Consider the following 25,689-nt stretch of genomic DNA (forward strand, 5'->3'; position numbering starts at 1 on the left):
AACATCTAGGAAAGTAGCACCTTCCAAAGCAGGAGCCAAGGGGCTAAAACCAATGTCCCAAGACGCAACAAGGAGTCAAATATTACGGGGTGCGTAGGTATTGAAAACTAGCACAGAACATCCAAGTGTCACCCTTTTTAATATATATTTTGTGGGCAGAAGCAACGAATCCGATTTCTTGCTCCAGGATTAGGCCCAGCACCCCTCCGAAGAAAGAGTGTGTGAATCAGTCCCGTTGCGTAGAGACACGATTTATGGCACAGTCGTTCCGGTATAAAGAACCGGCTTTGGTAGGTAGTGTTCGTCTTATTTTGTTTTTATGAATATTGTGTGGTTGTTGTTGTTGTAGCGATTAGGTTACTCCCCGAAGGCTTTGGGGAGTGTTATCGATGTGATGGTCCTTTGTCGGATACAGATCGTATACGCTCCGGTAGCACAGCACCATTAAGGTGCTGGTCCGACCATCTCGGGAACGATTTATATGGCCACATTAAACCTTCAGGCCATCCCTCCCTCCCCACCCCCAAGTTCCATGAGGAGCTTGGGGTCGCCAGAGCCTCGTCTGTTAGTGAAACGGGATTCGCCGCTCGAAAGTGAGGTTGACAATTGGGTTGGAGAAGCTATATATTGCGCTACACAACCCCTTGAATCCCAATATTGTGTGGTAACATCCGAGCTTGCTGAACTAAAGCAATAAGCACAACCTCATCTACAAATCAATTGTGTAAAGCATGTTTCGCGATGCCAACATCACATATCTCGGACTTGGCATTCCAGCTGCTGAGCTAGTCTTCATAAGTATAGGGAAGTGTTGGCGCAGGCAAAGTAATGTGAATCTGGATTTTGTAAAAAAATTTGCCAAATATTCTCCTTATTTATTAAATCCAAGATCATATTTAAAAAACCTTTTTATTTCAGCTTACGTATTCTATCGTCGTATAGTATTTCAGCCATAAAAATTCAAACATTTAAGAAGGTTATTGTTTAAATTATAATGTAGGGTATAACAAACTATTATCTTTTTAGTAAAAAATTGTATCTCAATGATTTGAAATCAAATGAGTGAACAAAAAATATTAAGCAGATAGTTTTTCCATATTCATTTCTCCTTCTTCTTCTTCTAATTTAAGGCGTTAAACGTTTAGGATCACGTGGGAACATTGAAGTCTTACGAATGTTATCGAGACCTAAATATAGCATAACAACGCGCTCCATGCCAATACCACCGCCTGCATGTGGTGGACATCCGAAACGAAACGATTCAATATATGCAGCAATCTTTGATATGTCTATAAAGGAAGTAACCAAAACAAAGGAATTATTTCTTACAATGTATTTTAAATTTAAAATACTGTTTGTTAAACTAACCAATGCCATGATGTTTTGCGCGTTCAATAAGAAAATCGGGATCATGTATACGTTGCGCACCAGACAATATTTCTTCGCCGCGCATGAACATATCATATGAATTCGAATAAATTGGATTATGTGGATCAGGCATCGTATAGAAAGGACGTATCGCAAGTGGAAATTTATCCAAAATATAATAATCAGTATCAAATTTAGCTTTCACAAGCCGGCCCAAAAGTTTTTCATTGGGTGTAGACAAATCCTCCTCATCACCAGTCTCAACACCAACTTCACGCAACATTTTCACACCCTCTGCAAATTCCAATATTAATGGTGGCTCAAGGAACTTAAATGGTTCAACTTTAAATTGTTGATTTACTGCTGCGATTTCGCGGCTATAATTGTCACGTAAACCTTTAAATATCTCCGTAAATGTATCAGCTATTGTATGCAGCACCTCGTGATAGTGATATTTAAAAGCCATTTCCAAATCAAGACCAACAAATTCAGTTAAATGACGATGCGTATTTGAATCTTCTGCGCGAAATACAGCGCCAACTGTAAAAACTTTATCGAAATCAGCAGCAATGGCCATTTGTTTGTATAATTGTGGTGATTGTGCCAAGTATGCGGAATCTGTATATAAAGCAAAAGATATACAAAGTTGTTATTGTTAATTTAATAACTTTTCTATGTAAATCACCTTTGAAGTAACTGACAGTGAATACGTTCGCGCCACCTTCACTGGCGGCTGATATAATTTTTGGTGTATGTATCTCTGTAAAACCTTTAGCTGTTAAAATATCACGGAATAAACGACACACGCCAGCTTCCAAACGAAAGATGGCCTGATTTGCTGGTGTGCGTAAATCCAAAACGCGATTATCTAAGCGTGTATCTTGATTGACGCGTATATTAAGACCCTCCGGCTCCTTTAACAAATAATAGAGTTCATTGTAGTAAAAATTTATTCTTTGTAACTTGTTAAAATTATTAAACTTGGTACTAGCAAATGTGTTTTCATAACGATTCAAAATTTTTTTAACATTTAGTAGGAATCCTTCTGATGATTAGACCTCAGAGAGAAGTAGCTGAGAATACCTTGTTTGAAATGCTATTGTATCAGCAAGGCCACCTGACGAAGTATCATACATAGAAACTATGTTTGAGACGTTTCAGACGATTGCAAACAACTTGCCGGAAGTTACTTTAGAAACCGTATTTTTGAGCTATTTTATGACAGTTGCATAATATCGAAACTATCTCCTTTAGCATTCAATCTTCTGCGAAGTAGATTCATGTACCCATAAAGGGCAGGTGTTTAATCAGGAGAATGCTTTAAGGACCCAGCTATCAATTTACAAGCATGGCAAGACATATGATGAACGTGAAAAAATTAACGGTCCAACTTATTACGGTCATCTATCGGATGCACCCCAGCGGGTCAAAATATACCCGCGGTAGGTATACCTGTCGTAAGAGGCGACTAAAATACCAGATTCAAAGGGCTGTGTAGCACAACCTTTCAGGTTGCCAGGGCAATATACAGCTTCTCCAAACCCAATTGTCAACCTCACCTATCCGCGGCGAATCCTGTTTCACTAACAGACGAGGCTCTGGCGACCCCAAGCTCCTCATGGTACTTGGGGGTGGGGAGGGAGGTATGGCCTGAAGGTTTAATGTGGCCATATAAATCGTTCCCGAGATGGTCGGGCTAGCACCTTAATGGTGCTGTGTTACCGGAGCGTACCGGATCTGTATCCGGTAAAGGACCATCACATCGATAACACTCCCAAAGCCTTCGGGGAGCAACCTTATAAATGGTAATCGATATTGAAAAATTAATGCAGACAATTCGCGGAACAAACATTTGTTTTTGGTTTTTTTTATATACCGGAGCGTCTCGGGAATTTTCCTGACCAAGGGCTGTCATTTCAGTGTAACCACATTTAACCCCTCAAACATTTGCTAATAAGAAGTAATATTTAATGTACACATACATCTGGATTATCAGGTCGGGATGCATCCTCAATTTGCAACGGCAATTGTGGTTTTGCTTGCGATACGACGAACATCTGCTCGATACATAATTCAATTGTTTGCTCCGTACATGATTCGATTTTATTGGGCACTGGTACGACTTTAGCTTGTACATCAATTATACTCTCTCTGCTTATGCTATTTAATTAAAATATATGTAATTTGAACACAATTGTTTTGTTATTTATTTTAATATTTGCTTCAACTTACTTGCCAGCGAATTTCACCAATTGCTTAGAAATACGCTCACCTACAACTAAAATGCATTGCACTGTGCTGCTCTGTTGACGTAAAACCAAAAAACATTGTTTGCCTTTAGAACGTGATGTATGCACACGTCCACGCACCCATACGAGTTCATCCTTTTTAACTTGCTGGCTCAACGCATTAACGTCAACAAATTTACGTTCTTCAAATTTCTCCTTGGATTGTATGAGACCAGCAGCACCATAATGACCTGCTGATACATCAACAGCATCGGAAGAATCTTCATTATTGTTCGTCAAATTTGCGGCTTTTTGTTCTGCTTTCTATGAAATAATATTATTGGTGAATGCAATCTATTAGATGACAAAAGCTAATTTTTTGCTTGACTTACCTTAGCAGCTTTCAATGCTTCTTTTGCTTGTTTCTTCGCACCTTTTTTCGAGGTCGTTTCGCCTTCGACTGCACTATCAGCAGCCGCTACATTCTCCTTATCAGCAACCATAGTCAATGCTTTTGTTCAAGGTCTGCAAACGACAATTACAAGAACAAAAATTGCAATCAGAAGAAGTTAATTTGCCTTTGAAATAGCAAATAAATAAATAAGTACTGCAACAAGTATAAATGTGTACGTAAGCCACAAATTTGTTTATGATCGCAATTGAATGCAGCTAACTGGGTTCGTTTGGCATGCAAGTGTAGGCTGTTGAGGTGACTGCTTGCGATTACGTCATTTGTAGAATTTCAAAATTACAAGATAATGCGTTATTATATATGCTTTCACCCAATTACAGTGCATAGCACTCCACGCTTCCGGCTATTTATATTGCCTTTTGTTTTTGACACGCACCTCCGGCGGCCTCATAACGCAATGCGAAATGAATCACATGGCAGCTGCAGTCCAACATTTTCTGCACTAACTATTTTACATGCAAAACGCAACTTTATAAAATAGAATCAGTTTTATTCATTATTTACCTATAAGACTTATTTAGCTCTAGTTATAGACCGCTTCTTATGATTGAAAACGCAATCTGCAAAAATTTCAACAAAATTAATGTTTCACTTTCACTGCGTTCCGCGGACAGCTGTCAGTGCCATGCCAGCTGACTGTGTAGACGTAGCCACACAGGGTTGCTAGAGCAAAGGCTAGTACATCAACATCAGTAATGGATCATAACTCCACAAACGTGAAAGCAACTGCCAAAACAAAACATTATTCTTAAATTTTAAAGAAAAGTACTTTTTAAATTATTTTCGCATTTCATGATAATACAAAAGGGAAAAGTTGTTAGAATATCAAAGAATCGAATAAACACGGTAAAAAGTTATCGCACAACGATTTATCAAAAGTTGTTTTTTCGGCGCGTAGTAATAGTGAAAATAAAATAGGGTTTAAATTTAATTGTAGCTTTTTGAGATAATTTTCTGTGGGATATCGGGCAAAAAAGGTGCTACTGAATTTAAAACCTATTTTATTTTGACTACTACTATGCGCCGAGACACAACTGTTGATAAATGACTATGCGCCAATGTGTTTTATTGGCTAATTAATGCTGACTTATAACCATAAAACCATAACCAGATAAACAGCTGATCGAACCTACCTTATGGAAATCAATGTAATCGATTAATGGTGCCATACCATAAAGCTAACGCCTACCATAGCCAACCAATTGGTTTTTGGTTTCTCGCCATATCCATAACCTAAAAATATTAGAGTTGGTGAATTCAATGACTTTTTGTAGATTTTATTCATTTTTTCGGATACGTTATGACTAAGAGACTTATTTTTTGTGGAATATGTTTGTAATTTTTTGCGGTTTCTTCATTTTTCACTATTTTTAGGTTAAGGCACCATTAATCGATCACATTGGATATGGTTATGGATATGGGTATGGTTACGACTATGTCGAGTGTATATAAATGCAAACCGCGTTGCTTTGCTTTGACAACGCCATTTAATCACTTTAATAATGTATAGCCTTATTATTTTTTTTTTTTTATATATTCTTTCTGACCTCAAACCTCTATACAAAACCTGCTTACAAAAAAATGTGAGCAAATTTTCTAATCTTCATTTTTTTCCAAGCGCACGATGGCCTAGCGTTCAGCATTGCTGTGCCCTTAACTACGTGAAGCTTCCATGCTTTGTTGCTTACATGCAGCCGACGCATCGTGTGTAACTTTCCATTCAAATACATGTGTTTGAAGCTACGTCTCGCATGCATCTTTTATAAATGGGATTTTCGGCCCCCTCGCGTTGAGAAATTTTACCGGGTTTCAATGGAATTCAAATGAAATGATGGTAAAAGTTTAGAACACGGGTCGACTGCCAATACACGTTCAAAAATATCAGGTGTTAAACGACGCGTCTTGAAATCAGTATTAATAATTCGAAGGCGAAAAAAAAAATTGAAATTGAAATTGAATCAAAAGATATTAACGAAAACCCGAAAAATTACCTCCGAAACAGGGGATGGTATCCATAGTAATTTTGCCCAGAAGACCTTTTTGCATTCGGCCGCGCTTATAAAAAATTACCCTGGCTGGGGTGATATCAAAATTAAATCCTTGCAAAATCCATTTGTATAGACAATTTTTAATACGCTTCTCGTGACACCTCTCCCGATATAGCAGTCGACCCCTGTTCTAGACTTTTACCGAAAAGATTCTCCCCTCATATTAAAGTTGATGAAATGGGTAACAGAATTAAAGCCGGAGTCATTGGTGCCGTATGTCGTATCGCTGTATCCGTATCCCTAACGTAATCAGCTGTTTATCGTTACGACGGTAAACCAAAACCCAATTGGTTGGCTACGATACGGTTACGACCTTAGCGGCACCAATAATCAATTGCATTGATTCTCATAAGGTTGGTCGAATCAGCTGTTATAAGGTTACCGATACGGTTACCGATAAAGCACCAATGTCTCCAGCTTAAGACTTTTGTATCTGTTTCTCGAACCTTTGTTAGTTCGTTTCTGTTGTTCAATTGCGAAACTATAAAATTATGTCTGAAATGTTTATTTCGATTTTCACACTTGACCATTACTGAAACCCCGATCTTCGCGTTTGGCCTTTCCTAAAGTTAGAAGCTCTAATCGGAAGCAAGTTGTGGCTCCCGAAACATAGAAAATTGCTTAGTCATAAAAGGTCCGGTGCGACGCCCATTTTTTTTAAATTTGAAGTTTTTCTCATTTACTGTTATAAATCCACTTGGGGAAATGAAATACCATTGATGTAAAGCTCTTTTTTGCAAAGATATAGCTTATTTTATTCGCCCACGACCCTTTAAAAAATCTTTTATATAAAAGCGGGCGTGGTCCTTAACCGATTTCGTTAATTTTTCTTCAAAGCATTCCTTATAGCAAAGGAAACCTCTCTGCTGAATTTTGTTACGATAGGTTTAACGATTTTTGATTTATGATTAATAAAATTTGTAAAATTGATTTTATCACAAGTGGGCGGTGCCACGCCCATTTTAAATTTTTTTTTCAAATTTTTATCAAATTTCAACATTCTAGTTGTATTATTTACTAAATAATAAGGTTTTTTGTGTTTTCCAAAATGTTATATATATAAAAAGTGGGCGTGGTTATCATCCGAATTCGACCAATTTTCAATAACAATCTATTATGGGTCCAGATAAGCTCGTGAAGATATCTCAATATTTACTCAAGTTATCGTGTTAACGGACAGACGGGTGGATGGACGGACGGATGTGGCTCAATTACATTTTTTTTCGATACTGATGATTGTCTATATCTATCTCGATTCCTTTATACTTGTACAACCAACCGTTATCCAATCAAAGTTATAATACCCTGTGCACAAGTACAGCTGGTTATAAAAAATCACTTCCTCCTTTCAGAGTGATTAAAATAAACGCATATCTTTTTTCTATAATAAATAAATTTGTATTATAAATAAAAAAGAAAATAGTGAATCCTAACGTCGTTTTTCATATAGACGCTTAGCTTAGTAAAATAATTTTCACCTTAAAGTCTTACTTGGTAAAAAGATAGATATTGCTTAGAAATATTTAAAAAGTGCCTCAGTAAATTTCTTACAATGCAAAATTTGGTTTATATTATTTAGAAATTGGGAGCTTGTATGACGGTTTTTTGTTTTTTTAAAGATAAACCGTTATAATATGCGTAATTCTGGCGTAATCAAACGCTTCTAAGTTGTTCAAATTTTTATATCCTTATCTTATGATGATGTATGTACAACATTTAGAATTTATAAAATAGTGACTTTTCATTTCGGTTTGATTGCTTATTAATGATTTATACTAATTTATTTAGAGACATATATGCATGTCAAGATGTATTTAAACTCATGTTAAAATTGCTATTTTTCTTCGTTTAGTAAAAGATATACACACATGTAGGTATTTTATAGAATTAGTTATATAGGAACTATGTTACTACATAGCTGATAACCCCTAAAATACGACTGACTAATGTCAACTACTAAACTACTACATTGTTCTCTTTTGAGTACACTAGATACCCTTAGAGGATTGCCAGAGCTGCCAATCTTAAACAATCTAGTGAACACGTCTTTATATTCGAATATGGGGTAGTATTTTTGAGTATTTGTCAATTATTAAAAAAAATTTTTTTGTATGAAAGAATTTATCCACCAACTATTGGTGTACATGCGATTCGTTTGTATATAAGTTATATTGGGTAGTTAATTTAACGTCATTATCTTCCCATAATTGTTGGCTCATCAGCCATTGCAACCTCATCATTTGGCGCTTTTGATCCCTTCTTTTTTCCTGAGTACCACATAAATAGTAGACCACAAACAAGATTTACAATAAAAGTAAACCATGCCAAGTAAACGCCATAGCCATATCTGAAACGAAATATAGAAATATTTTTAATTAATTGAATTGAAATATATGTACATATGTACATGGGGTGCATGGATTATAGATGCGCTCTTTTTCCTACAAGGACCATTTCAATAACGTAATGTTACATTTACATTGCAACAAATGCATATGACCTGATTTAGATATAAAGCTTTGGAAAGAGCTTGGACTGGTCATATATTAAAAATATCGTATTTCTTGGCTTCGCTTTATATGCCTTGTACCAAAACTACGTCTGAACCATGGCGGAACTGATCACTGCCGGAAATCAGCTGTTAAACTCTAATCAACTTTAACTGGAGTTTAAACTCGCACTGAATTTTAGCGGATAGATTGGGGTACCACTGCCCAGTTAACCTTTTCGACCCGGACGGTACGTATGTGTACCACCTGAACTTCAAACGTCTCTAAAACGTTTCAATTAAATTCTTTTGAGTTGTGCTATTGCCCTAACCATATACATATATTCTTTTCTAAATACTAACAAGTCCCGTTACAATTGGTTGTTATTTGTTTTCACTAGATCGTTTTTTGTACATTGGAGAGCAGTAAAATTGAAGTGCGAAGTTAGTTTTTTCAAGGTTTTTCTATGATATTAAGTGTTAAAAGCACCAAAAATATTTAAAACAAATAAGGATACAAGTTTTAAAAGTGTTCACAATTTCAAACGTAAGTATTTATTAAAAACATATATTTTTACGCTTATTTTAACATATGGTACCTATATGTACCGGTCGTCCGGTATGATGGTACATATGGGTACCAATAGTGCTGTAAGTACTAAAATTTATTATTCCCCCAGAAAATGGACCCTGAAGATATCCGAAAAATTCTAGAAGATGAAACTGATAGTGCTATGAACACTTTTCAAGAGGGAGCTCTGACAATTTCATACCAAGTGATTGCACTAGTTCCAGTGGTAACGAAGAGTTCGCAAACGAATAAAATGAGGCTGCTGGGGGAGAAGTCGCACCAATTGGTGTATCGAGCTCTAGCAGTGATATCGAAGAATCAAGAGATAAATTGTTCAAAACCCGTCGCATCAAAGACTGATATTATATGGAATACTCCTGATGAGAATTTCGTACCCAAAGAAACATGTTTATGAACCTCGAAACTGCACAATAGCAGATAACATATCAGAAGAGATATGCCTAAATTCTCTGGCAAAAAACTGAAGAGAGGAGAAACAAAGTTCAAATGCACATCAACTGGACTGTTGTGCGCAAAATGGCAAGACACTAAAGAAATATTGGTACTGATCAATTTTCACGTAGCTACTGTAGCAACTGTGACAAAAACCTTGAAAACAGGTGAAAAAATTTAAGTACCATGTCCAAATCAAATAAAATTTTATCGGGAGATCATGGGAGGGGTCGAATTGACTGACCAAAAGTCAGGGCTTTACGAATACGATAGGAAATCGGATAAGTGGTGGAAGAAGGAGTTTTATCGTCTGATAATGATGGCAGCCGTATATGCTTGGGTTATTTGTAATGATATCAACCGGAACAAGATTCCTTTCAAAACATTTTTAGTTACCTTAGCTGAGTAATTGATCAACGAAGGCTCAGAAACCACTTCCGTTCGCCGATCACTAAAGCCTGAACGACTGCCACAAACCTCCTCTCGTAAGGCAATGCATCTTCCTGTTGAAGGTCCTACACGACGATGATGTACCAACAGCAGTTCTCAAAAAATTCAGACTCGCACTAAGACAATATGTAAGGAGTGTCAAGTGTCGCTTTGTAAAATGTGTTTTGCTCCATTTCATACATGAATTCTATGTATAACAATATTTTTTACCAAAATGTTCTTCAATAAAATATATATCCAATAAAATATTGTTTATTTTATGTCATATCTATATTTTTGTGTAAGTTATTATTAATTTAAAAAAGGTGTTTTACTAGACGGTTGGTACATATTTGTACCACACAACATCCCGGATGGTACAATGGTTTACCATCACCCCCTAAGCCACCCTCTTATTATACTTCAGATTTTATTTGATTGGTATAATACATATTACCAAAATAACCAACTCCAATGAAAATTTGGAGTCCATCATTGCTGTGCGAATGTCGGGTCGAAAGGGTTAAGGGACAATTCAATTGGACGCGTTTTGGCTTCGCTGTCTTACTGGAGATATACGCTGCCTATAAACGCGGCCGCCGCTGCTGATTTTCGTCGCTTTCGTTACTATAATTTCTACTCATTTATTGTTCATGTCGAAAATGGGTCAGATATGGTCAACGCATGCGCATCACTGCCAGTTGTAAGAATTTAGCTCTTTATAACCATTCAAAAGTTATTTAACCCTTTCGAACCTGAAAGCAACAAGCAGGAAAATTCCTTGTTTATTGATTATTTCAGCTTTAGTATAGGCCTCAAAAGTAGAAAATTTTGAAGTGGAGTCTCTACCCCCTCCAGGGAGGTTTAGGGGTGGGACATATGTGTCCTATTCAGTGTTTTGAGCGCACGTATAGGTCCCGTTGGGGTAGGAACAGATTTTTAAATACATTTTTTTAATTACTAAAAGTTAGAGAATGTCGGCAAGTTCTAAACGGGACATATTTATACCAACAAATAAACCTAATGGGACACATAGAACCGTTACCTGAACTTAAATGGAAAATTAAGATTTTAGTTATAAGAAAACTTTTTCTGGGATGTATGTGTCTCAACAGGTCCGAAAGGATTAAAAAAACAGGCGCCTTCAATGCCGGCTTATCCCGGATATTGCATAATCGAATTCGCTAAGTTATAAAAACAAAAAATGAATAGATAAAGAACAATGAATTCAAATAAATGACCCAAGTCGTACATGTTTTCAAATTGTTCCCAAGTTTTTAAAAAATCAAGTTACCCGAAAATGTGCCGATTTTTTCAAAAATTCTATATCCCTATTGGCTAAAAGAATAAGCGAAATCAGTGATGCAAAATCCTTTAGTAGGTCCTAGGCGCATAACCACTCCTTTGAAATGATTCCCACCTCATAGTAAGTTGAAGATATATGTACGTATGAGAAGGGGTTTACAAATCAATTGACTTTATATTCAAACAACTGTGGTTTATTTTCGAAACTACAAAATAGTGTATGAAATGTTTATTCCAGTTTGACATTTCCTAAAGTTGGCGGCTCTATTCTCATCTAGTCCCTTGGAGTGAATCACATTGAGTATAGCCTACCAAGCAAGTTTAAATATCATCTACGTTACCCTATTGGATCTTATCAGCTCATCGGTTTCAGACCTGGTAAATCTACCATAGACCACATTTCCACAATGCGCCAAATCTTGGAAAAAACCCGCGAAAAAAGAATCGAAACACATCACCTCTTCATTGACTTTAAAGCCGCCTTCGACAGCACGAAAATAAGCTGCCTATATGCTGCTATGGCTGAACTTGGTTTCCCTGAAAAACTTATATGGCTGTGCAAAATGACGTTGAGCAACATCGTCAGCTCAGTCAGAATTGGGAAGGACTTCTCCGAGCCGTTCGAAACTATATGAGGTTTCAGACAGGGTGATCCCCTATCGTGCCATTTCTTACATTTGATGCTGGAGAAAATTATATTAGATGCAGAACTCTCTGGAACAATCTTCTATAAAATCGTGCAATTACTGGCATATGCTGATTGCATTGATATCATCGGCCTGAACATCCGCGCCGTAAGTTCTGCTTGCTCCAAACTGGAAAAAGAAGCGGTAAGGATGGGTTTTATGGTGAATGAGGACAAAATGAAGTACCTGCTGTCGAAATAGTAAAATACTTTTTTTTTATTTGGGAACCAGTATTAACACTAACAAAAACATCAGCTCTGAAATCCAGCGAAGAATCACTCTTGCCAATAAATGCTACTTTGGACTAGTCACTTATCGTACCCGTCCTCCTAGTATATGGTGCAGAAGCATGGAACATGATAACATCAGATGAAGCGGCTCTGGGAGAAGATTTAATGACGACCTGTACGAGCTTTACGCAGACATCAACATAGTCCAGCGAATTAAAACGCAGCGGCTACGCTGGCTAGGTCATGTTATGAGAATGAAAGATGACGCTCCGGCTAAGAAAGTATTTTTATCAGAACTCGCCTATGGAAGCAGAGGAAGAGGGCGGCCCCCACTCCGCTGTAAGGACCAGATGGAAACTCCCTTGGTGCGCGCCTTGTTGGACGGCCATAACCCTTTAAATGGTTAAGCACCAATTAAGTAAGTACTTTGTCCTTCGTAAGAACGCTCAAAGTGGTGAAGCAAAAGCTTCCCAATCGAACAAATGGCGAAAACGTCGATTTCCTTAAATACATACATAAGCAAAAACCAAAAATTGCTAAATAATATTTTTTTTCAATAGAAAAATCACGATTTTCAAACGTGTTGCTGCCGCCGCCGCCGCCGGAATACAATGATTCTTACGCCGCCGCTGCCGATAAAATGATCTAGTGCTGACAATAATATTTACGCGATGTCCACATAAAAACTAGACACGTGGGGCAGAAAATCACTGGATGATTATATCTCGTCGTACAGCATACAGCTGGGGCTGTACAGAACTTTATTAAGGAGCACTGCATGGACTCCAATGGTCAGAGCTCTTCAATTAGCTTGAATATATTGATAACCATGATATTTAGTAAGCGCTTGGAATCAACACCTGGCAATAGAAGATGTTAGGACAGCGTTTGTTTAGCATCTCTCGAGGTTGACCCCTCCCGAAGCAGAGCAAGTACCTAGTGCAATATCAAATTCTTTTCTGACAGTCTCGGTTATTTCATAAAAACCCGCTCGAGTCAAAGTATCAACATGACAGTTGCATGTATATAAGATTTCTCAAAAATTAGTGCCAGTGATGTCAACCAACCCTTGACAGGTGCTTGCCCTCTAGATGTGATATCAGCTGATACCGATCTCCTGGCAAAACAATCCCCCAAACACTCCCGCCCAGCCTTAGTCCATTCGTGAAGAAAGATTAAATATTCGTTTCTGACCACTTACGTAAGCTTAGCGCCATCAGGATAATGATAAAACAGATGCGTTCGAGTATAATCGACAGACGATACGAGCACCTGTATGACAACAACGGCAGTTGATGCTGCAATCAAGTCAATGCCTCCTGCCAGTCGCTTGAACATGTAACGTGGATTTTGAAAAGTGTAAAACGAGAAAACTGAACCGAGGCTCATAACAAAGACGGTGATAGACGCAAAAGAAGCTTCTGTACGTATGTAATCTGAAAAAAAAAGATAGGTAAAAACTGTTTTTTTTAGAACTATATTACGAGCTATGCTTACCCATCAATACAAGATCGAAGCCTGGCTCACTGCGTAGCGCATTGGAGTTAGGGAACATGTCGATATATTTGCAACGCTCTACAAAATAAGGAAGCCAATTATATTTAGAAAAGAAAATACTTAATCACATGCGCCAAGTGCTTACCTTGTGGTTGATAAACGTAACCATTTGCCTCACGACCTTTATGAGGTGGCAACGGTGGTACCAATTGTAAAATCACCTGATGTTCATTCAGCACAAACGCTGGTATACCCAAATCGCGACAATACGGCCAAAAAAGTTTAAGTACATATGGCCGTTCATTCCAACCACTGAATATTGCGAGTTGTGCTGCTTCGGGGATAACAAAATAATAGGACGTCGAATTGACTATAACCTTTTGCAGTGCCGATCCAAATGTTTTTCGTGCCTCTATTTCATGCACGTCAAGCGGATCAATTGGTATGGGCTTAGCTTGGGCAGGTACTGTTTCGGCGCGTATGGCATTTGTATTTAAGACTAGATCATGAAAAGCTTTCTTGAATATTTGAAATTGTTCCTCATCATTACGTACCCAATGCGCAAACATGCGTCGTTTAGCGGACTCAGTAAAATTATGCATGGGCTCTTTAATAATTTCTTGACTAAATTCACGTACGAAATCCAGTTTTGAAGCATTGGTTTTAGCATCAACAAGTGTTGTTGGATTAACATAAGCTATTGAGGTGAAATTACGTACCACATTGGCCGTGAGTAGCGCATTTGGGGTGGTCGTGTAGCGACAGTAGCGCCACAAACCAGAGTGTGAATACATAAAGAAGCGGCGCGTTTCCGGTATGAAGATACCTGCAATTCAAAGAAGATGGATAAGTTAGGTTAGGTTGAACAGGCCGTTGAATAAAGGTCTCACATAGACTGAATGTGTCCATAGTTTAACCAGAATTTGCTTGACGACCAAACGGAAAAACCCAATAGGCACCAGGACTTATGTTATAAATTTAACTCCGTCCTCGTGGCAAATACTAGAAGTTTTCTTAGACCTAGCCTAATTGCTGTCTCGAAATCTGGCAACTCTACCGTCCCAAGTAACTGGAGCTTTGATCTCGCGAGCACAGGACATGTACACAGAACGTGCTCAACCGTTTCTTCCTGCAGCTCGCACTTCCTACACCTGCTGTTACTGACGAGGCCTAACGTATAAGCATGCGGCAATGCCCATAAGAAAGATAATAGATTATATAATAGTCAGGGTCTAAATATTTTAGAAAACCTTTTTAGGTCTATTGATGATATTAACTCAGGTCTATGCAATAATGAAAAAGTGAACACTGGCACTGGGATTATTATTGAAATTTTTCCGGCTCTTGCCACAGATAATTTGTCAATAGATTCGGTACTATTTCGGGATGATTCCTGGATTGTTTCTAGTACTTTTTTAGTGATCTTAACCTGAATATCTCCAAATATTTCTGGAATTATTTTTGGCATCTTTTGAAGGATGTTTTGGGATCATTTTTCGAAATTGTTTTAGGGATAAATTCGGAAACATTTTGTTATCCTTTTGCGAATATCGGGGAATTGCTGCTAGGATAATTTCGGGACGATTCGGAGTAATTTGGGAATAATTTGGGTACTCTTCGAAAGATTTTGGGATTAGCTCGGGACTACTTCTAAAAAAATTGAAGATTGTCGTTCATTGATGAAAGATTCGAAGGTCAAAAAGATATACTTTACACGGACGGACAGAAGAAGAGAAAGGGTATTGCAAAGAAAGAAGATGAAGGAGTGAAAGAGAAAAGGAAGATAGTGAGGTAAGAAGAAAGGGATAGGGTGGTAAAAAGCAAGAAAGCGATGACGGGAAAGGGGAAGTAAAAGTATACCGGAGGAGGAGCAGAAGCGAAGTGGAAAGTTAAGGTGTCGGTAAAAGGGTAGAGAAAGAGGAAATGGATGAAGATGAAGGAAGAACGAAGGAGACCGAGTTGAAGAGATAGGAAAGAAAGAAAGAAAATAAGATGAAGAAGGCGAAGAGGAAAAATTTTAGTAAAAACAAAGGCAAGGAAGAAAAGATAGTAGCAGTTGGAGAGAAATAGGCAGATGGAAACGCTATGTAATGGCGTACATATGTCAAGGAGGTTTGGTATCTCCCAAACAAAATAAATCTTTCATGCTGCATATCTTTGGGTGTTTGCAAGAATATTGAAATTTGATAAAGCATCATAAGAGTTTGGGAGTGGGAAAGACAGTGGAATTGGGATCAGGGTTGGTAGTAAGGTAGAAGTGTAAATGGGAAAAGGTAAGGTGAAGAGTGCAGTGGAAAGGGAGAGAAAAAAATATGGGATACAAAGAGGGTTGGGAAGGATCTCTCCGGACCGTTTGAAACTAAATGAGGTTTCAGACAGGGTGACCCTCTATCGTGGGTTTCCTTAATTTAATGCTAGAGAAAGTAAGACAAACTGCAGTACTTAACCGCTTTCGAAGTATATTCTGTAAGAGCGTGCAATTACTGGCGTACATTAATATCATCGGCGTGAAAACCAGCGCCGTAAGTTCTGCGTGCTCAAATCTAGAAAGAGAAGCTTAAAATATTGGTTTGATGGTGATTGCGCAACCAAGCCACTGATGGCAGTCATAATTTCGAAATAGTAAAAAACTTCTTTTATTTGGGAACCAAGATTAACACAAGCAACAACATCAGCTTTGAAATCCAGCAAAGAATTGGTCTTGTCAATAAATGCGGCAAACTAAAATCATGCCCTACAAATTAGTTATCGAACCCGTCCTGCTATATGGTGCAGAAGCATGGATAATGACAACATTAGATGAGGTGGTCCTGGGAGTGCTCGAGAGAAAACTTCTTCGAAAGATTTACGGACCGGAGCCATTTCACCTACCTACCTACCTTATGGACCGAAGACGATTTAGTTATGAGCTGTACGAGCTCTACGCACACATCAACATAGTCCAGCGAATTAATACGCAGCGGCTAAGTGAGCTAGGCCATGCGAACGAAAGATGATGCTCCGGCTAAGAAAGTAGTTTTATCGGAACCCCCCTACGGAAGCAGAGAAAGGGGGCGGCCCCCACTCGTTGGTAGAAAACGATTTAAGTTCCCTTGGTTGGTTGTTGTTATTGATGTAACCAATTGGCACCAGCAAGCACAGTGGAGAAGCGACTGGCGCACCTTGTTGCACGGCCATACCCCTTTGAACGGTTAAGTGCCAATTAAGTAAGTATGGAAGAGGGTTAATGATAATGAGTTGCGGTAGTTGCCCTGCAGCGAATCGTACTAATTCCAAACTAGAGCGGAAATATCTCAAGCGGTGACACTTTCAACATTGTAGTATTGTACGAAATGTCAATTGTCCGTCCACCTTTGCAGACCTTTTAAGCGCGTTCTCAACTGGTTCAGTCGTAGGTGGCCCTGAAAAAGCCGTTGCCTTTGAGTTATTAATATAAACTCATATAGGTGAGACTTAAGCGTAATTCAAGTGTGGATACCAACTGTCTCGCCCTGCACCCCATTGGCAGGAGCTCGCTTGTCATAATCATTAAACATGTAGTGTGAAACTGGTGATTTGCATGACTGTCTCTAATTTTCACAGCAGTGTTATCAAATTCAATATAGTAAGTTATAAATAACAATTTTTGATTAACCAAATTCGATACAACTGAACTCCTACCTATTTTAATTTTTACTGATATAAAGCCCGTGTTAAAGTTGATATAGTCATAACGCCATAGTCATAACCATATTTTTACTTATCCATATCAAATTGACATCAGTTATTGGCGTCTTAACTTAAAAATCGCGAAAATTTCATAAAAATGAAGAAAACGCAAAAAATTACAAACATATACCACAAAAAATAAGTCTCTTAGTCAAAACGTATCCAAAACAGTAAATAAAATCTACAAAAAGTTAATAAATTCTCCAACTCAAATATTTTTGGATATGGCGAAAAATCAAAATCCAATTGGTTGGTTATGGCTTTAGGGTTATGGTATGGCACCATTAATCGATTACATGGATTTCCATAAGGGTGGTTCGAACAGCTGATTTATCTGGTTACGGTTATGTCGCCATTAACTGGCCCTTAAATCTTTATGGCATGGCCCGTTCTCGCACACCAAAGCTCAGCCGTTTAAAGGGCTAATTAAACTTCCTTAACCCTAACGCCATAGTCGTAACCATACCCATATCCATAACCATCTCCAATGTGATCGATTAATGGTGTCTTAACCTAAAAATCGTGAAAATTTCTTAAAAATGAAGAAAACGGAAAAAATTACAAACATATTCCACAAAAAATAAGTCTCTTAGTCATAACGTATCCAAACAATTGAATAAAATCTACAAAAATTTATTAAATTCACCCCTCCTCGTGCTGGTCGCCTTGTCGCTGGCGAGGTGGCTTAAACGACTGCCTGAGGAAGAATCTCTCTTTTAGATAACCTCAGACGGTGGTGAACTAAGAGGAAAGCCTCTCGTGGCTTGCAACCGAGGGATTGTAAACAGATCTCAACAGGTTAGTTTACGTCTCCTGCGACTGTAAGCGAGGGCAGGATTGCCGCACCAGCACCACCCCAATCCAAGGTGTTGAGGTACCCGTGCCGATGGATGAATGGTCAGCGGGTGGGTTATTAGAATTGCTGATCCTGAACGGCCCCTCCGACGCCCGGGCAAGGTCGGTTGTATAAGTGCCTTCTCAACGCATACCGGCTCTGTGGACGAGTGACCAACCCTTTCCGTCTTACTCGTAGGACCTTCATGAACGAAAACATAACTAATAAACAAAAAAACAAAAAAAAAAACATAAACTTGGACATAGAGACAATGGATATAATCGACTCCTCAACGGACGTAACGCTGACGGAGACCGTGACGGGACGACGATAAGGACAACGACTATGGACTTTGACACTCACAGGGCCCGTTGCCACATGCGACGTAGTATGAAGAGGGAGACGCTTCTCGCCTCCAGTCAGGAGACGATAAACAGCGCTTGCGGTAGTACCATCCACAGTACACCAAAGGCGCAATCAGTGACAATAACAACAACAACAACAGAAAAAAGGTCCAGACGGGTACCTACCACAGAACTCAGGGACCAACTCCTAACTCCAAGGAGGCTGGCGGTACCAACCAAAGTACTCAGGCCTCCAGAGGAAAGAAGAAAAAGAAAAGCCAAGGACAGATTAGGCATAGTAGGTACCAGCGAGCGCTGTATACTCTATGGAGGATACAAACTGTAGATCGCAAGCGGTTCCGCGGGCGTCGCATTCCTCATATCGGCAGTGGAGGAGTGCGAACGCTTCCAAAGGGAGCATTCGACTCCTCAACAGCCAAGACAACCAAAACCGGCTTTGAAAACAGCAATGAGGCTGCCTCGAAGAAACCTAAACGGGCAGACACGGAATAGACATCCAGAAGTCGCCAGAGATCATCTGCAAGTGGCCATAGTGGATGCTGACAGTCGATCGCAAGCAAAGATTCAACAGAATTGAGTGGAGATCGAGGTCGGGTTGTCGAAACTTGCTATGCGGCACGTGCGCGACAACCCGAATGGACCTCTCCCAGTCTTTGACTCCTCTGAGACCCTGAGAGGATATATGATCATCAGGTGCGCGGACCAAGTCTTGTTAGAATTTCTGACAAGATGTATAGCACAAACTAGCGGAGAGGTAAACAACCTCCAGCTAAAGCTAATACCTGCCTCAGAGGTTCCAAAAAGACCACGTGCGCGCATCTGATTAATCTGCAGTACTCTAAAAGTGCTACAGATAATCTTCAAATCCTTCTCGGTGAGGAGGATATCAACATCAGCATAATCCAAGAGCCCTGTGCCCACAATCAGGAAATCAGGGGGCTAAACATCAGCACACACAATCTCTTCTACAAAACGGATGCAGGTAAGCCAAGAGCAGGCATTTCAATCAAAAAATGTTATGTTCAAATTACATCACAGAAGACCTAACAGAGGTAGAGCAAGTGGGCGTATCCAACCAGGTCATCTACGTGGTCTCGGCCTAAATGCCCATGACAGGATTGCTCCACCTCCAGAGCTGAAACACTTCATTAATAGCGACGGGTGCAGCATAATTATCGGCTGCGACGCCAATGCAAGAAACACGATATGGGGCAGCTCTTTAACCAACGATAGAGGTGAGTCACTTCTACATTTTATTCTTAATTCCAACCTCAGTATTTGCAACTGCGGCAACAAACCCACTTTAATACTCCCTAGTTCAGACAGGTTTCAGGGCTGGGAGGAAGTCCTAGATCTAACTTTGACAACCGACAATGCCCCGGCGTTAGTGGAAAACTGGAGAGTGTCAGTGGATCTTGTTCGACATCAAATTTGGATCTGGCCAGACTTACCGCAATAGAAACCCAAGAAGAATAAAGTGGGATAAATTTGTAAGGCTAACTACGCCAGCTTTAGCAATAAGCGAAACAAACATAAACTGCCCTCAAAAGCTCGATGAGGTAGTCGGCAAGGTAGACCTCGCGATAACTACCTCTTACAACAAGTGCACCCCATTTAGTATTCGTAAAAAGAAGTCTCCACCCTGGTGGAGCGGGGACCTTAGGAAACTTAGAACGACAGTACGGAAGGCATTTAATGAGTGCCTTACAACCAAGGAGTGGCAGCCATATAGGGAGGCGCTCAAAGCATATAAAGAAGCTATAAGGGTAGCGAAGGCTGTATTCTGGCAATCCTTCTGCTGCTCAATAGAAAGCACTCGCGAGTCCTCCAGACTGAGTAAAATTATGTCCAAAGAACACCACAACAATCACTTCGTAAGAAGCGAGGCAGGCCTATGGACAAACTCAACAGAGGACTCCCTGGGCACACTCATCAATACTCACTTCCCTGGATACGATCTGGCACCAGTAAAATAATCTCTCTGCAGGGACACTCAGCCCTCAGGGGGCTTACTGGACAGGATAATATACAGCGAAAAGATCAGGTTTGCTATCAATGGCTTCTCTCCATTCAAATCGGCCGGTCTGGATGGCGTTATCCCGATAATGCTACAAAAACTAGGTGATCCAATGATCCTCTGGCTGGAAACGGTATACAGAGCGAGTATTGCCCTGACCTATATTCCACAAAGCTGGAGAAAAACAAAAGTAATCTTTATACGAAAAGCGGGCAGATGCACACACGAAAATGCCAAATACTGCAGGCCAATAAGCCTCACATCCTTCATGCTCAAGGTCCTTGAGAGGCTTTTGGATATCTATATTAGATCAATAATAACAGAACCTAAACTGTCAAAGGCACAGCACGCCTACATGAAGGGTAGATCTACGGAGACCGCCCTCCATGAGCTAACGGGTTTTGTGGAAAGATCACTACACTACAAACAATTCACACTAGCAGCTTTCTTAGATATAGAAGGCGACTTCAACAACATCGAAACCGGCACAATTTTGGAAGCCCTGCAAAGGTCCGGAGTTGGCAACCACATCTGTGGATGGACTCAATCAATGCTGGAAAACAGAACCATACAAGCGGATATGGGCTCAGTGACAATGACCTGCAAAGTGAGTAGAGGTACAACCCAGGGCGGGGTCCTCTCGCCACTACTCTGGGTCATTGCGCTGAACGAGATACTACTCGAACTCGACAAGAATGGTGTTAAGGCAGTAGCATACGCAGACGATGTGGTCATTGCAGTCTCGGGGGCATTTCCCTGCACGCTAAGTGACATCCTTCAGGGTGCGCTAAGCAGACTGCACACTTGGGCAGCATCGTGCGGCCACAACATCAAACTTAGCAAAACAGAACTGATACTGCTCAGTAACAGAACAAAAATACCAATTTTTCGACTACCCTCAATAGATGGAACGGAACTCTCGCTCTCTACTAGAGCTAAGTACCTAGGCGTCGAAATAGACAACAAGTTAATTTGGAAAACCAATATCGAAAAAAGACTAGAGAAGGCGTATATCGCATACTACTCGTGCAAGAGAATAGTCAGCAGAAATTGGGGGGCTAAAGCCAAAACTTATGATGTGGCTCTACACGGCGGTCATAAGGCCCATCCTGGCATACCGAGCCATAGCATGGTGGCCTGCCCTGAACAAGCAATACAACACTAAAAAACTAGACAAAATACAAAGGGCAGCATGCGCAGGGGTAACAGGTACACTTAGATCGTGCCTGACGGATGCACTAAACGTTATACTTAACCTGCTGCCACTGACCCTCCACGTCAGATATACAGCCATCAGACTAAGGGAGTCTAAATGCTGGAAAGAAAAAGGTTATGGCCACAGTGACATCCTAACAAAGCTCGCCGATGTGGATTCCACAACAGATTACCTCTCAAAAACACTGATTTTCGACAGAAATTACAAGGTGCAGATACCCTCTAGAACGGATTGGTCGGACGACAAAGTTGGTAGGGAGGAGGCAACCTCACTCTACACTGACGGGTCCAAAATAGACTGCGGCGTCGGTGCAGGTATCTTCTCCAACCAACTAAAAGTCGCAATCCCCATCCATCTTCCAAACACAGCCAGCATCTTCCAAGCAGAGCTGCAAGGAATAGAAAGGGCCTGCATCTTCCTTTTGCAGAACTGGATAGACGGTGAGGTAGTTATATACTCCGACTGTCAAGCGGCACTCAAAGCGCTAGAACCACCGTACACATCCTCTAAAGCCGTTGATAACTGTAAGAGGGTGCTACGTGAAGCAGCCAACCAGGCAGCTGTCACTCTCAGCTGGATACCCGGCCACAGGAACATTGACGGCAACGAAAAAGCGGATGAAATAGCAAAGGAAGGAACATCGTTAGACATCGCGGAAGCAGTCGCGGTGCTTCGACCACTCACATCAGTTAAAAGAGACATTCTCACCTATCTAAGGAAAATAGCAATCCGCGATTGATACTCTACGGACACCTGTAGAACCATCAAATTAATATGGCCAGACTACAACCAGAAAAGAACCGATGACCTACTAATTAGGTCTAGGAAGGAAATATACAGAATCGCGGTCACTATTACAGGGCACTGGCCGTTTGGCACACACGCGAATAGAATGGGTATCCCCTACAATGAGAGGTGTAGGAGCTGTAGACAGGAGGGTGCCGAGGAATCGGTTACTCACTTTCTCTGCGAGTGCCAAGTCCTGGCGAATTTTCGGTCCCGACCTCTAGGCAGTTATATGTTTCCGGACTTAAGGGCGGTGTCAAACTGCCGAATCAAGGACATCAGTAGGTTTATTGAGCTAACCAAGTGGTTTGAGTAAGACTATACGCAGGGTACATCATCCGAAATGTAATTGGTTCCAGGAGGAAGTGCATCAAAATGGCGCCTAGAGCGCTACTTGGGCCCGGCTCCATAGCCGGGCAGCACAGCAACCAACCAGCCAACCAACAAGGCTTTGTATGGAAAATTATCAAGAAGAGGCAATCAGCTGTTGGGGTAACAACACCTGGTACTGAATACGCCTTAGCTCTTGCCATCGTTGAATACTGACCTCACTGAAGCAGGACATGTGCTGTGACTATTCTCATGTTCATATAACGTTTACGCATTTACATTTGACGCTTTCTTATTTAAAATTTACTAATCTAGTTTAAAATAAACTAATCTTATTTCCAACCGACGCTTTCTCCTTTACAAGTAACTATTCTATCTTCTATATGACGGTTTCTCATTAACAATTCCCTGTCCTTATTTTCAAATGACGCATCGACAAATCCCGAAATATCGGTATTCAGTGGCCTAGACACAAGAAGGTGTAAATATTTTCCAAATCATAAAATTGAAATAACCACTCGTAAATTAAATCAGGCATTAAGCATTCTATTTATCTAATTGGTTATGCTTAGCAGAATTAGATGTTTAGCTAAGTCGCTGAACAGTAGGGATCCGTATGCGCCTAGTAATTGAAGGAATGATGTACTACGAAATCAAAGCGCTATACAGGAAACATTAAAAATGCTTTAACGGATGTATGAAATAAACGCTTTTGCAATAAACATTCGTTAAAATAGACCACAGACGGCTGCTAATAGACGCTTCCTTATACTGGTTTGCTAATTTGGCAAGGGAATCAAGGAAATTAAAAAAAAATTATCAGATAATATGAAAAAACTAAATATTGATGCTAATAAATCCACAACAAGCTACATCTAGATATTAGAGCATTGTCACTCAAGCGTTTTGTGGGAGTGCATTGTGCATATTAGTTGTATTTAAAATAAACAAATATTCAATTTTGTTAGTTCTCAAAATATACACAAATATTTATATATAAAATTTAACTAAACATTCATCCTAATTTTTCTCACCTTTTCCACCCGTAATAATGATCCAATGATCCGTTGAAATGGCAACAATCCACATCACCAGCGAGATTACCATCAGCACGCTACAGCCGAGTAGTACGCGCCGTTGGAACATATAAGCAGCCATAATCGGCTTACGCTCTTCATCTCGACCAAGTGTTGAGCTAGAGACATCACGAATCATTTTGTGCTAAACAAATGATATGATCTTATAAATGGTTGTCTTTTAATGTATTGTAGAATTCATTTGCAGAGGTGTTGACGGTTGGAAACACTGTAAAAAAAAAAAAATAATAGAAAATAGTAAAAAAAAAAAATATTGTTTGTAAAGTGATATGCGAAACATGACAAAAGTAAATACCAGATACATAAAGGAGAAATAAAAAAGCAGCTGTTCGAGAAGGTTGTTCGTGAAACGTCTAGACTCTTGGAGAAATATGCGAACGAGGCAACAGGTCAATTAGGAACAATCAATCAGTTTGATTTTAACGCGCTTTTAGTGAACTACGCGAGTATTGTAATTGTGAAGTACTACTACCAAAATAGTGTTAATAAAGAATATTTTGCTATACTGAATATTGGAGTTATTTATTTGACATTCAACATTCTAGCTGTATTATTTACTAAATAATAAGTTTTTTTGTGTTTTCCAAAATGTTATATATATATAAAAAGTGGGCGTGTTTATCATCCGATTTCGCTCATTTTCAATACCAATCTATTCTGGGTCCAGATAAGCTCATGTACCAAATTCGGTGAAGATATATCAATACTTACTCAAGTTATCGTGTTAACGAACAGACGGACGGACGGACGGAGATGGATGGCTCAATCAAATATTTTTTTCGATACTGATGATTTTGATATATTGAAGTCTATATCTACCTCGATTCCTTTATACCTGTAGAACCAACCGTTATCCAATCAAAGTTATAATACCCTGTGTACAAGTACAGCTGGGTATAATTACAAAGTTTACAAACGGCAATGGTTACTAGAGCATGTTTTTGAATTTTACTTCTTCATCAGCTAGCTTCTCAGGAGCTGAGTATTGAACTCGAAATCTCCAACATTCATACTTTATACTAGTGTAAAGGCAGATGCGTTTATCCACTTAACCATATGAATGTCCCGCTGCTCGCTTTGCAATTGGTCTCTAAGTGTTGCCTTTTTGTTGCTATTCCTATATTCACCATTCAGGTACATACTAATTCTATATGCTTTTTAATCTAAATTGTGTGGAATAGCATTGTTTTTATAAGCAGTACTTCCGCTGTTCACTATTAAATCAATAATGTTATCTGTATTTTATTTATCGGTAGCTGGGATTGGATTGTCTAACTGTGAAAAAGTGAAAAATTTACACTGATTGAAAACTCACTTGCACACAAAATGTGCACACTGCTTTGCTAAATGAGCGCTGAATGTGATAATCATCTGTCAGTAAGAAAATATTTATCAAACGCCACGAAAACAAAACAATCTTTGATGTATATTGGAACGGGTTTCCGTCATCCCTTGTCAAATTTGGTTTACAAGAAACAAAGAAATCACACAGGTACAACAGACAAACAGACAACAACAAATAAACACAAAACATTAAACGCACCAAAGCAACAAACTTCC

General features: G+C 39.5%; 2 protein-coding genes across 7 annotated transcripts in view; both read right to left on the minus strand.

Moving 5' to 3' along the window:
- Positions 1 to 890: 890 nt before the first annotated feature.
- On the minus strand, positions 891 to 6,992 carry AspRS (aspartyl-tRNA synthetase). The gene is made up of 7 exons (XM_067774824.1): positions 4,573 to 6,992; positions 3,989 to 4,121; positions 3,601 to 3,920; positions 3,351 to 3,528; positions 2,054 to 2,282; positions 1,369 to 1,986; positions 891 to 1,289 (listed from the first exon to the last, which is right to left on the minus strand). Exons 2-7 carry the CDS (start codon positions 4,097 to 4,099, stop codon positions 1,126 to 1,128), a joined length of 1,620 nt encoding a protein of 539 aa, XP_067630925.1. The 5' UTR covers positions 4,100 to 4,121; positions 4,573 to 6,992; the 3' UTR covers positions 891 to 1,125.
- A 1,220-nt stretch (positions 6,993 to 8,212) lies between these two features.
- Positions 8,213 to 25,689, minus strand: part of LOC137244973 (uncharacterized) — an 83,828-nt gene continuing 66,351 nt past the window's right edge. For all 6 annotated transcript variants that reach the window (XM_067774830.1, XM_067774829.1, XM_067774828.1 and 3 more), the window contains exons 2-6: positions 24,067 to 24,337; positions 13,921 to 14,601; positions 13,776 to 13,853; positions 13,480 to 13,714; positions 8,213 to 8,463 (exon numbers count right to left, since the gene is read on the minus strand). In XM_067774830.1, the coding sequence (XP_067630931.1) occupies positions 8,310 to 8,463; positions 13,480 to 13,714; positions 13,776 to 13,853; positions 13,921 to 14,601; positions 24,067 to 24,247 (1,329 nt within the window). In that variant the 5' untranslated portion in view covers positions 24,248 to 24,337 and the 3' untranslated portion in view covers positions 8,213 to 8,309. The remainder of the gene's footprint in view (positions 8,464 to 13,479; positions 13,715 to 13,775; positions 13,854 to 13,920; positions 14,602 to 24,066; positions 24,338 to 25,689) is intronic.

The sequence above is a fragment of the Eurosta solidaginis genome, chromosome 3 (assembly GCF_040869045.1).
Source record: "Eurosta solidaginis isolate ZX-2024a chromosome 3, ASM4086904v1, whole genome shotgun sequence".
NCBI classification, from domain to species: Eukaryota; Metazoa; Arthropoda; class Insecta; order Diptera; family Tephritidae; genus Eurosta; species Eurosta solidaginis.

What these genes read in the sequence shown, in the direction of transcription:
- AspRS (XM_067774824.1), bottom strand. Translation starts at nt 4,099, where the DNA reads ATGGTTGCTGATAAGGAGAATGTAGCGGCTGCTGATAGTGCAGTCGAA. An exon ending in TTGGTGAAATTCGCTGGCAA is followed by an intron (nt 3,529 to 3,600) that starts GTAAGTTGAAGC and finishes TTAATTAAATAG; the next exon opens with CATAAGCAGAGAGAGTATAA. An exon ending in CGCAAAACATCATGGCATTG is followed by an intron (nt 1,290 to 1,368) that starts GTTAGTTTAACA and finishes CTTCCTTTATAG; the next exon opens with ACATATCAAAGATTGCTGCA.